At 49.2% G+C, this 14,796-nt stretch overlaps 1 protein-coding gene across 4 annotated transcripts in view; it reads left to right on the forward strand.

Moving 5' to 3' along the window:
- The first annotated feature begins 5,034 nt into the window (after positions 1–5,034).
- Positions 5,035–14,796, forward strand: part of IRAK3 (interleukin 1 receptor associated kinase 3) — a 29,014-nt gene continuing 19,252 nt past the window's right edge. For 2 of the 4 annotated variants that reach the window (XM_029079395.1, XM_029079394.1), the window contains exons 1-3: positions 5,035–5,341; positions 11,130–11,253; positions 13,781–13,848. In XM_029079395.1, the coding sequence (XP_028935228.1) occupies positions 5,135–5,341; positions 11,130–11,253; positions 13,781–13,848 (399 nt within the window). In that variant the 5' untranslated portion in view covers positions 5,035–5,134. Of the gene's footprint in view, positions 5,342–6,589; positions 6,669–11,070; positions 11,254–13,780; positions 13,849–14,796 lie in introns of those variants that run through there. The other 2 variants (XM_001510809.4, XM_029079396.1) reach the window with 2 other exon arrangements.

Here is a 14,796-nt window from a genome sequence, read left to right on the forward strand (position 1 = left end):
ATGACCTCTGACTCCGAAGCCAGGCTCTTTCCACTGAACCACGCTGCTTCCCCACTAATCAATCAATCTAACGTATTTATTGCGTACCTATCTGTAATTTATATTACTGTCTGTCTAGCTCACGGTGGGCAGGGAATGTGTCTGTTCTATCGTACTCTACTGTGTGCTCTGCACACAGTAAGCGCTCAATAAATACGATTGATGGATCTATAGAGCCCTGACCTAGCAGATGCTTTGAGGCCTTGTTACAGAAAGTAAAGGAGCTGGCACCTCCCAACTCATTGCCCCAGAACCGGATTGAGCAGATCATTTCCTCGTACTCCGCAAACACCTCTCGCGGTTGCACAAACTCTTGGCAAACACTGTATTTATGGGGCTGTTTTGAAATCCGGGCTCGGTTACCTCACGTCTTGCTCAAAGACAGGCCGAGGTACAGTCAAGTGTGGCCGTTTCTACTTCAAGACGGAATTTTTATGCCCTTAATATAAGCCAAGCACTGTACTGAGTGTTGAGGGAGATAAGATGCAACCAGAGGCAAAGGTCCCTGCCCCATACAGAGCTCGCAGTCTAAAGGGGAGGGAGAGCAGGTATTTAGTCGCCATGTTTCAGATGAGGAAACTGAGACAGAGAGTAATGATACTAACTGTCATATTTAAGTGCTGAGAATTGTACTAAACGCTGGGGTAGATGCAACGTAAATCGCTCGCATAACAGTCCTTGTCCCACACGGGTCTAGGAGGGAGAATAGGTGTCTAATCCCCATTTTACAGGGGTGCAAAGTTCATTCAGTCATTCAATTTTATTTTGTTTATTTTGTTAATGAGATGTACAGCACCTTGATTCTATTTATTTGCTATTGTTTTAATGAGATGTTCATTCCCTTGATTCTATTTATTGCTATTGTTCTTGTCTGTCCGTCTCCCCCGATTAGACTATAAGCCCGTCAAAGGGCAGGGACTGTCTCTCTTTGTACATTCCAAGCGCTTAGTACAGTGCTCTGCACATAGTAAGCGCTCAATAAATACTGTTGAATGAATGAATGAATTCAATCAATCGTATTTATCAAGTACTTACTGCGGGCAAAGCACTGCGCTAAGCGCTTGAGAGAGTACAGTGTAACAACACCAGGCACCGAAACAGGCTGAACGGAGGTTAGGACCCAGGTTCTCTGACTCCCAGGCCTGTGGGCCAAGCTGCTTTTCTTGGGGTTCTTTCTCGCTCCCACACGTTGCCCCACTCTCTGCCCCACCCTCCTGGGTTTCGGGCAATGCAGTCCTGAGCGAGGGTGGCCGGAGGCCACAGCGAACCCCAGCCCTGCCACCCCAGGGGCCAGCTATTCCTCAAAGCTTCAGGAGAAAAAAACGGGGGCACGCGCAAGGGTGGTGGCATCCATTCATTCATTCAACAGTATTTATTGAGCGCTTACTACGTGCGGAGCACTGTACTAAGCACTTGAACAGTGCAATTGCTGCAAAGCGGCCCCATTTACTTGAAAAACCAACTTCTTCCTCCTAGACACAGACTTTCAGTAACTAAAGCCCGGAGATACGGGAATTGCTTGAGAAGGTGACCTTAGGCAATCTCTTCACTTCTCTGTTCCCTCATCTGTAGAATGGAGATAAAATACCCTCATTTCATTTCCCTCATTTCACACGTTCCCTCCTTTGTAGAATGGAGATAAAATACCTGTTTTTGGTCCCCTTTAGAAGGTGAGCCTCAGGGACTAAAACGCTCAGTACCGTGTTGGAGAAGCAGCGTGGCGGAGCGGGTAGGACACGGGGCTGGGAGTCAGAAGGTCACGGGTTCTAATTCCGGCTCCGCCGCTCGCCTGCTGAGCGACCTTGGACAAGCCGCGTTACTTCTCTGTGCCTCAGTTACCCCACCTGGAAAATGGGGATTGAGACCGTGAACCCCAAGTGGGACGATGTCCAACCCGATTTGCCTGAATCTACCCCAGCGCTTAGTCCAGTGAGTGGCCTCTAGTAGCTTCTGTTTGGAAGCCTCTCATTTCTTTCAGCATTTCAAAAAATATTCGATAGTATTTACTGAGTGCTTACTATGTGCAGAGCACTGTACTAAGCGCTTGGAATGTACAATTCAGCAACGGATAGAGACAATCCCTGTCCCATGACGGGCTCACAGCTACAATGATGTTGAGGAGCCTTTTATGAATTTTGGGAACCTAAGTTTTTCACACTATAAGAATCGATCTAACTCTCCTTTTTTAAACTGTTGTTTTTTATTTTAGTCTTCTCTGAAGTCAGTTTCTCCCTCACTGAGCAATCTATTGTTTATCTGACCCAGAAGAAAACCGGCTTTAATTCTAGAGTGAGGCATGGTAGGCTACCATCCAACTGTAGGATAATATTTTGGCCAATCATATATTTGGGAAAATTTTCATTTGAGAAATCAGGGCATGTACCGATAAGACCAAAATGATTTCTTGGATAGGGTAGAAGCAGCATGGTATAATTATTGTTGGTATTTGTTAAGCGCTTACTATGTGCAGAGCACTGTTCTAAGTGCTGGAGTAGATACAGGGTCATCAGGTTGTCCCATGTGAGACTCAGAGTTAATCCCCGTTTTTCAGATGAGGTAACCGAGGCACAGAGAAGTGAAGTGACTTGCCCACAGTCACACAGCTGACAAGTGGCAGAGCCGGGAGTCGAACCCATGACCTCTGACTCCGAAGCCCAGGCTCTTTTCCACTGAGCCACACTAGAGCACGGGCCTGGGTTTTAAGATCTGCCCCTTGTCTGCTGTGTGGCCTTGGACAAGTCATTTCACTTCTCTGTGCCTCAGTTCCCCCATCTGTAAAATGGGGGTTGAAATTGTGAGTCACTTGGGGGAGAGGGATTAAAATACCAACTTGATTTGCTCGTAGCCACCCCAGTGCTCAGTACGGCGCCTGGCACCTAAGAAGCGCTTAAGAAATACCACAGTTATTATTAGTATATAAACTTGAAATATACCGGTATACATAGACTAAAACCTTGACTGAGTTTGGGAACAAAATGTACCTTTTGGAGAGAGTCTGTAGAGTTCAATCGTTTCCTAGCAGAAAGAACCAGAGCAATTATTATCCTTATTAATCGCCGAGTCATTTGCGCTTCATAGCGATTCCACGGAAACACTTTCCCCAGAACGTCCTGTCCTCCGCCGTGATCCGCAACCTTTGTAACGTTCCTTTCTTTATCGCTGTTATGGTCTCTATCCTTCTGACCTCCAGTCTGCCTCTTCCTCGTTTTCCCTGGGCTTTTTCTAGCATTAGCGTCTCCAGTGCATAGAACAGTGCTTAGCACAGAGTAAGTGCTTATCGAATCCCGTGATTATTATTCTCCAGAGAATTCGTCCTCCCTATGTGTCCAAAATATGCTAATCTAAGTCGAGGCTTGTGGCCTGCCAACGACCACGTTGGCTTCATCTGCTCTGAAATCCACTTGTTGGTTTTTCAGGAGCAGCCTCGTGGCAAGAGCCCGGGTTTGGGAGTCAGAGGTCGTGGGTTCTAATCCCGGTTTCGCCCCTTGTCTGCTGTGTGACTCGGGGCAAGTCACTCAACTTCTTTGCGCCTCAGTTCCTTCCTCTGTAAAATGGGGTTGAGACTGTGAGCCTGACGTGGGGCAATCTGGTCACCTCGTATCTACCCCAGCGCTTAGAACCGGGCTCGGCACACAGTAGCGCCTAACAAATACGGAAGCGGTGTGGTTCAGTGGAAAGAGCACGGGCTGGGGAGTCAGAGGTCATGGGTTCAAATCCCGGCTCCGTCGCTCATCAGCTGTGTGACTTTGGGCAAGTCATTTCACTTCTCTGTGCCTCAGTGACCTCCTCTGTAAAATGAGGATGAAGACTGTGAGCCCTACGTGGGACCACCCGATCACCTTGAATCTCCCCCAGCGCTTAGAACAGTGCTGGGCACCTAGTAAGCGCTTAACGAATGCCATCATTAATGAACTAACACATAGCATGGTGATTATGATTAATTATTGGCAGCCTTCTCCAGCATCCCATTTCAAGGGATGAATGCTTTCAGAGGAGCAGCATGGCTTAGTGGAAAGAGCCCGGGCTTGGGAGTCAGAGGTCATGGGTTCTAATCCCTTCTCTGGGCCTCAGTGACCTCCTCTGTAAAACGAGGATGAGGACTGTGAGCCCTACGTGGGACCACCTGATCACCTTGTATCTCCCCCAGCGCTTAGAACAGTGCTGGGCACATAGTAAGTGCTTAACCAATGCCAACATTAATGAACTAACACCTCCTCTGTAAAACGAGGATGAGGACTGTGAGCCCTACGTGGGACCACCCGATCACCTTGAATCTCCCCCAGCGCTTAGAACAGTGCTGGGCACCTAGTAAGCGCTTAACGAATGCCATCGTTAATTAACACATAGCATGGTGATTATGATTAATTATTAGCGCCCTTTTGCAGCATCCCATTTCAAGGGAATGAGGTCCTCGTCGAGGACCCTCCCCGGGGGGTGCCGAAGAGTCGGACAGGGGAGAGGAAAGTGGAGACCCCTGTCCCCCCGGGGGTCGGATCGGGGGCAGGGGACTGGCTCCCTTGGGACGAGGGAGGGAGGGGAGGATGGAGGGAAGGTTGAGGGGAGGATGGAGGGGAGGTGGAGGGGAGGTGGAGGGGAGGTTGGAGGGGAGGATGGAGGGGAGGTTGAGGGCAGGATGGAGGGGAGGTGGAGGGGAGGTGGAGGGGAGGTGGAGGGGAGGTGGAGGGGAGGTGGAGGGGAGGATGGAGGGGAGGTTGAGGGGAGGATGGAGGGGAGGTTGAGGGGAGGTTGAGGGGAAGATGGAGGGGAGGATGGAGGGGAGGTTGAGGGGAGGTTGAGGGGAGGATGGAGGGGAGGATGGAGGGGAGGTTGAGGGGAGGATGGAGGGGAGAATGGAGGGAAGGAGGATGGAGGGAGAGAGAGGGAGGGAGGGAGGGATGGATGGATGGATGGAGCCGCCCCCAGCCCCCGCCCCCTCCGGCCTCCAGCCCGGAGTTTCCGCGGTGTCGTAACCGCCCCCCGGCTGGACCTGCCCTCCCCGGCTCCTGCTTGGACAGGGGGCGGGATTAGAACGCACGACCCCTGACTCCCAAGCCCGGGCTGCTCCCGCAAAACCCACCGATGGATTTCAGAGCGGATGCAGGCAGCGTGGTCCCCTGGCAGGTCACACGCCTGGCCCTGGATTGGCCCGTTTTGGACGCCCCCTGAGGGGTCCCTGCGGCCATGGGGTCCTCGGGCCCCGTCCCGGCGGGCACCGCCCTGCTCGACCTGCCCCCGCTACTGTTGGGACGCCTCTGCGCCCTGCTGGACGGCGCCCACGGCCCCCTCGGGTGGAGGGACCTCGGTGAGTCTCATCCTCTCTCCCTACTGGACTGTCCAGAGCGCTCAGTACAGAGCTCGGCACACAGTAAGCGCTCAATAAAGACGATTGAGTGAATGAATGGGTCGCTGGATTGGACTGTCCAAGCGCTCAGTACAGTGCTCTGCACTCACTAAGCGCTCACTAAATACGATCGGATCCACGAAGGAATGGTTTGCTCAATTGGACTGTCCAGGCGCTTAGTACAGTGCTCTGCACACACTAAGCGCTCGCTCACTAAATACGATCGGATCCACGAAGGAATGGATTGCTGAACTGGACTGTCCAAGCGCTTAGTACAGTGCTCTGCACACAGTAAGCGCTCAATAAATACGATGGAGTGAATGAATGGGTTGCTCAATTGGACTGTCCAGGCGCTTAGTACAGTGCTCTGCACACAATAAGCGCTCACTAAATACGATCGGATCCACGAAGGAGTGGACTGGTGAACTGGACTGTCCAAGCGCTTAGTACAGTGCTCTGCACCACAGTAAGCGCTCAATAAATACGATTGAATGAATGAAGGAATGGATTGCTGAATTGGACTTTCCAAGCGCTTAGTACAGTGCTCTCCACACAGTAAGCGCTCAATAAATACGATTGAATGAATTGATTGCTGAATTGGCCTTTCCAAACGCTTACTACAGGGCTCTGCACACAGAAAGCGCTCAATAAATACGATTGAATGAAGGAAGGAATGGATTGCTGAATTGTACTGTCCAAGCGCTTAGTACAGTGCTCTGCACACAGTAAGCGCTCCATAAATACGATTGGGTGAATGAAGGAATGGATTGCCGAATTGTATAGCCCAAGCGCTTAGTACAGGGCTCTGCCCACAGCGCTCAGTACATACGATTGGACGAATGAAGGAATGGATTGCCGATTGTCCAAGCGCTTAGTACAGGGCTCTGAACACAATCAGCGCTCAATAAATACGATTGGATCAATGAAGAAATGCTGGTGCGGGAGGTGTTTATTGAAGCCTTACCGTGTGCAGAGCACTGGACTAATAATAATAATATTGGTGACCTTGGGTAAGTCACTTCTCTTCTCCTTGCCTCAGTAACCTCATCTGTCAAATGGGGATCGAGACTGTGAGCCCCACGTTGGACAGGGACTGTGTCCAACCCGATTTGCTTGTTTCCACCCCGGCGCCTAATACAGTGTCTGGCCCACAGTAAACGCTTAACAAATACCATTATGATTATTATTATTTCTATATTAGATGATTTTTGATCGGTTTTACGAACTACGCAGCTTGCCGATGGTTATTAAAGAGGACATAATTTTGAATTGCTTGACTCTTCTCATGGTAAAAGTACAATTTTATTTTTCAAATATTTCATTTCTTTGAGAAACTCATAGGAAAAACAAGGGGGAGAGGAGAGCACCTCTAGGCCCAGTGCCGGCCTTTCCATTTTTTAGTTCATTTTTCCGCACTCTGAGGGAGTGTGGAATGGAGCTGTATGCAAATATGAAAACACAAATAGGATGCTGTTGCATCACTGCAAAACCCGGCTAGGAGATTATTTGCATTTGCGGCACTGGGATGTGAGAAGCGTAAATCCCCAGTCGTTAAGCCTCTGTAGATCGGGGCATTATCGCTTAATACGGTCCCTGGCACATAGTAAACGCTTAATAAATACCGCGGTTATCATTAACCCGGAAAGATAGGCATGCTAAGTGAGCGAGAGCTTCTTTTCACCTTCTGAATATCCTTAGGGTGTTGAGTGATTTAAAGAAATAATCAGGATCTGCTTATTATCCAGGAATAATCAGTCGGTGGTATTTATTGAGTGCATGCTGTGTGCAGAGCACTGTGCTAAGCTCTTGGGAGAGTACAACAGAGTTGATCGACATATTCCCTGCCCACAAGGACCTTACAGTCTAGAGGGGGAGACAGATGTTGATATAAAAAAGATTATGCCTAAATAGATAATAATAATAATGATGATAGACCCTCCCCCCCATTTTAATGCCAGTTCTGTCACTGGACCGGAGTGGACAGTCAGTGACTGATTAAATTTCTCCCTCCCCAGCTGAAATACGTGGGGTTGGGAGTTAATAATAATAATAATAATAATGATGTTGGTATTTGTTAAGGGCTTACTATGTGCAGAGCACTGTTCTAAGCGCTGGGGGACATACAGGGTAATCGGGTTGTCCCATGTGAGGCTCACAGTCTTAATCCCCATTTTACAGGGGAGGTAACTGAGGCACCGAGAAGTGAAGTGACTTGCCCACAGTCCCACAGCTGACAAATGGCAGAGCCGGGATTCGAACCCAAGACCTCTGACTCCCAAGGCCGGGCTCTTTCCACTGAGCCACGCTGCTTAAGGATGGCACAGTGGGAAGCCGCATGGCATAAGGGATAGAGCACGGGCCTGGTAATCATAGGACCTGGGTTCTAATCCTGACACCATCGCTTGTCTGCTGTGTGGCCGTGGGCAAGCTTCTTTACTTCTCTGGGCCTCAGTTCCCTCATCTGTTAAATGGGGATGAAGACTGTGAGCCCCATGTGGGACAGGGTCTGTGTCCAACCCGATTTGCTTGTATGCACCCCAAGGGCTTAGTATAGTCCCTGGCATCTAGTAAGCACTTAAAAAGTACCACTATTGTTATTATTATTTAGGGGATGACCCCGAGGTGGCTTTGAACTTTCCATTTAAATGACGCTCCACACGTGACCCTCGGCTCCCTCCCTTTAACTTTAGAAGGATGAGGTGTCACACTTGCTGATTTAGTCGAATCTGGGCTAGAAGTCCAGGCTCAAGTCGGCCCACAGATCCCCTCCAGAGGAGCCAAAAATGTCCACCAGCCTGCTGGGCCCTTGTTTCGGCGGCACGTACACTAAAATTGGAACGTTCCAGAGAAGATAATAATAAGAATGATAATGTTGGTATTTGTTAAGCGCTCACTATGTGCCGAGCACTGTTCTAAGCTCTGGGCTAGATACAGGTTGTCCCAAGTGGGACTCACAGTCTTAATCCCCATTTTCCAGATGAGGTAACTGAGGCACAGAGAAGTGAAGTGACTTGCCCAAAGACACACAGCTGACAAGTGGCGGAGCCGGGATTAGAACCCACGACCTCCGACTCCTAAACCCGGGCTCTTGCCACTAAACCTAAACTGATCAGCAGCAGCAGATCAGCACGGCCCAGGCGTGAGGACGGCACACAGATTCGTGAAGTGTTCCGTATTTATTCCTTTATTCATCCTCACAACACCCCTGCGAGGTAGGGTTCAGGTATTATCACCCCCAATTTACAGCAGGGGAAATCGAGGCATGGGGAGGTTAAGTGACTTGCCCAAGGCCACGCAGGGAACAGATGTCAGAGCCGGGACCTGAACCCGGGACCGCCAGCTTTGTGGCCCGGGGCTCTTCCAATCACGTCACGCTGTTAAACATTTACTATGTACTAGGCACTGTTGTAAGTGCTGGGGTAGATACAAGGTAGTCGGGTTGGACATCGTCCCTGTCCCACGTAAGGCTCACGGTCTTAATCCCCATTTTACAGATGAGGGAACTGAGGCACAGAGAAATGGAGTAATTTGCCCATGGTCACCCAGCAGGCAAGTGGCGGAGCTGGGATTAGAACCCAGGTCCTTCTGACTCCCACGCTTTACGTACAGTGCTCCCCATGCAGAAGTGCTCAATAAATACATTTGATACAGTGCTCCCTATGCAGAAAGTGCTCAATAAATACATTTGACTGAGCGGCTGGTAAAAGGAACGGCCACAGAGCACCTCTAAAACCACCCTCGGAATGAAAACCAAACAGCGGCCCTCGGATTTGTAGTAAAACAAATGACGAAGTCTGGTTCCTAAAATTCCCCTAAAATCCCCGGTCTCGTTCGGAAGCTCTCAGACCCCTCCCCTCTCTGTCCTCCTCGAGAGTAAGTCTTCCCATCCAAGCAGGCTTCTTAAAGGCCTTAATTCCTCCTCCCACTCTTGGAAAATCCTGAGAGTTTGGAATGACGCTGGGGAGGAATGCCTCACGGAGTTGGCCGAAGATGGAAACAAAGACTCATCCTCTCCAGGAAATTCCCTAAAGCCCCAGCTAAATTCGCCCAGCTGGGAAGGATGGGAAGGGCCTGGGATTCAGAGGACCTCGGTTCTAATCCCGACTCTGCCAATCGCTTGCTCTGTGACCTTGGGCAAGTCAATTCACTTCTCTGGGCCTCAGTTCCCTCCACTGTAAAATGGAAATTCCATACCAACTCTTCCTCCTGATTAGAGTGGGAGCCCCGTGCGGGACAGGGACTGTGCCTGACCTAATTCACTTGTACCTTCCCCAGCTCTTAGAACAGTGTTGGACACATAGTAAGTGCTTAAGTAATGTGAAAAACGAAGCAAAAAAGTGTCCACCCGCTCTGTTGCATTATCCCAGGGTGCACAGTACAGTGCTCTGCACACAGGAGGTGCTCAATAAATACCATTGTTGATGATGATGATGATGAGGGCAGGAGGAGAGCAGGCCAGGTCAGACAATAATAACCCAGTCACTTCAGAACAGGGACTGTGCCCAACCTGATAATAACAACAACAATAATAATAATAGATAATTATGGTACTTGTTAAGCACTTACTATGTGCCAAGCACTGTTCAAAATGTTGGGGTAGATACGAGTTAATCAGGTTAGACACAGTCCCTGTCCCACGTGGGGCTCAAAGCCTTAATCCCCATTTTCCAGATGAGGTAACTCAGGCCCAGAGAAGTGAAGTCACTTGCTCAAGGTCACCCAGCAGATGAGCGGATTAGAACCCAGATCCTTCTGACTCCCAGGCCCGGGCTCCATCCACTAGGCCACGCTGCTTCTCGCATCCCGATTAATCGTATTCAATCCAGCATTTAGAACAGGGCTGGCCACATAGTAAGCACTTCACAAATATCATAAAAGCAACAAACTCCAGGACTCGAGTTGTAGACCTTGCTCTGTCTGGATGTGATGTCTTTTATTCATTCATTCAATAGTATTTATTGAGCGCTTACTATGTGCGGACGCCCAGGGTGGGGTAGTCACCCAATCAATCAATCGATGGTATCTTTTGAGCGCTTACTGTGTGCAGGGCCGAAGTAACCCCTCTAGACCGTAAGCTCACTGAGGGCAGGGAATGTGTCTGTTTATTGTTATATTGTACTCTCCCAAGCGCTCAGTACAGTGCTCTGCACACGGTAAGCGTTCAGTAAATACAACTGAAATTCGGTCCAACGAACGGTTCCCCTGCTCTCCCAGCCTCCTGAGGACAGACTGACACACACATCACCGTGTCGGCTGTGTGCGACTGAGACTGCCGTACCCTATCGGCAGCTAAAAGACGGTTACGAAAAAAGAGTATGGCTTTGGGGCACAAATCTTCAATCTGTGGTATTTATTGAGTGCTTTGTCTGTGCAGAGCACTGTACTGAGCCCTTGGGAGAGTACGCTCTAGCAGAGATGGTAGACACGTCCTCAGCCCGAAGCGAGCTCGAGAGAAGACAGACGAGCTGTTTTCCACTTAAGTGTTTCTACAGACACTGGAAGTCTCTGGGGAATACACTTCTCCGCTCTCACCCTGAGATGAGGTTTCCCTTCGCTCAAAATTTGAGAGAGGAAAAAGAAAAAGTGGAGTGATTGCTTTTTCTGGTGTGAAAGATGGTGTAATAGCATTCCAGGGACACTGACCCTCCCTCCCCCTTCCCGTTTGGCCTTTCCCGTCGTGACTTTCGCAGCCGAGAGACTGTCAAGCAACTGGCTGGAAGTTCGACATTTTGAAAAATACGTTCAACAGGGGAGGAGCGGGACGAGAGAATTACTATGGTCCTGGGCGCAGAAAAACAAGACCGTCGGTGACCTTCTGCAGGTCCTGGAGGACATGGGCCATCAGCGAGCCATCGACTGCCTCACCAACCCAGGTAATGCCCACCGTCCTTATTTATTCATCTTATTGTCGGTCACTCCCTCTAGACTGCAAGCTCGTTGTGGGCAGGGAATGTCTCTGCTAATTCTGTTGTACTCTCTCAAGCGCTTAGGACTGTGCTCTGCACGTAGTAAGAGCTCAAGAAATAATAATAATGTTGGTATTTGTTAAGCGCTTACTATGTGCAAAGCACTGTTCTAAGCGCTGGAGGAGGTACAGGGTCATCAGGTTGTCCCATGTGAGGCTCACAGTTAATCCCCATTTTACAGATGAGGGAACTGAGGCACAGAGAAGTGAAGTGACTTGCCCATGGTCACACAGCTGACAAGTTGGCAGAGCTGGGAGTCGAACCCATGACCTCCGACTCCAAAGCCCAGAAATGCCGTTGATTGAATTGATCGATTGATTCCCAGAACCTCACTCTCCATTTCAGGGATCGGATTTGCTTCTCAAGCAAGTTGGGTCTTTTCGATATGCTCGGGGCCGTTGTCCGAGTCCGTCGATGTTATTTATTGAGCGCTTGCAGACTGGAAGCCCGTTGAGGGCAGGGATCGATTAGACTGTAAGCCCGTCATTGGGCAGGGACTGTCTCTATCTGTTGCCGATTTGTACATTCCAAGCGCTTAGTACGGTGCTCTGCACATAGTAAGCGCTCAATAAATACTATTGAATGAATTGTGGCTGTCGATGCCGTTGGATCCTACTCTCTCAGGTGCCTAGTACAGTGGTCCGCACACAGTAAGCGCTCGATAAATGCCAGTGATTACTGTGTGCAGGTTGGGAAAGCACAGTGCCGTAGAGTTTGTAGACAAAGAAAATTTAAAGTCTACAGAGGGAGACGGACATTAAAATAAATTAGAGAGAGGGGAAGTATAAGGATAGGGATATAAGTACTGTGGGAAGGGGTATCAAAGTCCTTAAGGGGTATCCAGCCGAGCCCATAGGCGACACAGAGGGGAGGACGGATAGGGAAACAGCATGGCCTAATGGATAGAGCCTGGGCCTGGGAGTCAGAAGGACCTGAGTTCGAATCCCGATCCTCCACCCGTCTGCTGTGCGACCTTGGCAAGTCATTTCACTCCTCTGAGCCTCAGTTCCCTTCTCTGTAAAGTGGGGATGAAAAAGGTGAGCCCCATCTGGGACAGGGACTGTGTCCAGCCTGATTATCTCGCATCTACCCCAGTGTTTAGAACAGTACTTGACACCTAGTACGTGCTTAACAAATACCATCATCATTATTGTTATTATTATTAGGGAAAATAGCTTAGTCAGGGAAGGCCCCTTGGAGGAGAGGTGATTTTAGGAGGGTTTCTAAGGTGGGGAAGGTGACTGTGGGGGAGGGAATTCCAGGCCAGCGGGAGAACGTGGGCGAGGAGTCGATGGCGAGATGGACGAGATTGAGGGACAGTGACTAGGTTGGCGGAAGAGAAATGAAGCGAGAAGGCTGGGTTGTAGTAGGAAATCAGCGAGGTAAGAAGGTATGGGGAGAGCTGATCGAGTGCCTCAAAGTCAGTGCTAACGAGTTTCTATTTGATGTGGAGGTGGATGAGGTCCTGATATTCCCATGCAAAACTAGAGCCGGGGGCGTCTCATCGCTTCAGTAGACTTCTGAACCATCCCTCCCGGTGGGAACTGCGTCCAAATTAAACCCCTCCACAGGCCGTTCTACAAGGTCTCACGTGTCGGCGCCGCCAAAGCTTTCTTTCTTCGAAACCCTGTTTCTTCCCTTGGTTTCTAGCCGGTAGATCCAGCCGGCCAGGAAGCGTTGGCCATCAATCAGGTGATCAGTGGTACCTATCAAGTGTGTACTATGTGCAGAGCGCTGGACTGAGGGCTTGGAAGAGGATGGTACGAGGGAATTATCAGGAAACGGGTCCCTTCCCATAAAAAGCTTCTAGTGTAGAACGGGAGCTGGTCGCATTTCTAGTCCTCCCCAGAGGCTAGGCCCAACTGGGCCCGCCTCGTTTTAAGACACGACATACGGACAGGAAAGAATAGTAACAATAATAGTATTTGATAATCTCTTATTATGTGTCAAGCGCTGCTCTAAGCGCTGAGGAAGATATAAGCTAATCAGGTTGGACACAGTCCCCCTCCCACCTGGGGCTCAGAGTCTTCACCCTCATTTTAAGATTGAAATTGATGAGGAAACAGAAGGTCGGAGAAGTGAAGTGACTCACCCAGGGTGACACAGAGGACAAGTGGCTAAACTGGGAGTAGAACCCGGGTCCTTCTAGCTCCCAGACTAGGCCACACTGCTTCCCACTAGGGAAGGGATGCAGAAGGTGGAAAGCGCAAGGAGGAAGTGTAAAGGGGCAACTCTACCCCCTAGTCCACATGGCTCCTTGAACACAATTCCCAGGTGACTTGTTTGTGAAATCATGAGGTGAATTCTAATGTTTGTTAATAATAATAAAAATACCACTAATAATAATGGTATTTGTTAAGCACTTACTATATGCCAAGCACCATTCTAAGCTCTGTCTCCCTCTCACCCCACTCTGCCCTTCTTTCTGTTCCAGGAGAATCGCTAAATATTTCGCCAAGTCAGACCTGTCAAAGAGATGGATTTCAAAGTCGGGCTTCCAAGGTACGTTATTTGCCGCTCATCAAAGCCGGTGGAGATTTTAAGAGGCAGAAAAGAGAAAAGAGAGTGTAATATCCCTCCTAGATGGAACTTGGCACTTTTTCCTTTGATCGACTGCCAGGCCGCGTCACCTTACTTACCTCAGTCATCTGATGTTCAGGTGGGGATTTGAAGCGTTTTAAACATTTAGGGGACTTAAGGACCCTCTTCTGGCCGGTGGCCAGAGCCAGGATGGATTGCTTCTGAGCTCCCGCTCTGATCCTTTGTCTGATCTGACATTTTATTTATTTCTCAAAATCTTTTGTTCTTGAACTCATCGTTTTTTTGGCCTGCTTGAATGATAATTTTGGTATTGTTAAGCACTCACTATGCACCAAGCACCAGACTAAGTGGTGGGATAGATACAGCAGGGAATGTGTCTGTGTATTGTTGTAGTGCACTCTCCCAAGCGCTCAGTACAGTGCTCTGCACACAGTAAGCACTCCATAAATACGATTGAATGAATGAAAGTTAATCGGGTTGGACAGAGTCTCTGTGCCGTGTGGAGCTCACAGTCTAAGTAGGAGGGAGGATGGATAATGAATCTACAGATGAAGGAACTAAGGGACAGAGAAGTTAAGTAACTTGCCCGGGGTAACACAGCAGATAAGTAGCGGAGCTGGGATTAGAACTCAGGCCCTCTACCTCCCAGCACCATGCTCTTTCCTTTAGCTCACGCTGCTTCTCTCTCTCAGCAGATAGGTTAACAGGCTTATTTGGGGTTGTTGGTGTCCATTTAATATGGGGTCCCCCCACTTAGGAATCTAAGTTTCTTCAGAAGAGCAAAGACCCAGCTTTTCACATCAAGGAGCAGCTTCTCCTTTCCTGCTTTATTAACTGTGGTATTTATTAAGTGCTTAGCTGTGACAAGCACCGTTCATTCATTCATTCAATCATATTTATTGAGCGCTT

Source organism: Ornithorhynchus anatinus, chromosome 14 (assembly GCF_004115215.2).
Source record: "Ornithorhynchus anatinus isolate Pmale09 chromosome 14, mOrnAna1.pri.v4, whole genome shotgun sequence".
Taxonomy (NCBI): domain Eukaryota; kingdom Metazoa; phylum Chordata; class Mammalia; order Monotremata; family Ornithorhynchidae; genus Ornithorhynchus; species Ornithorhynchus anatinus.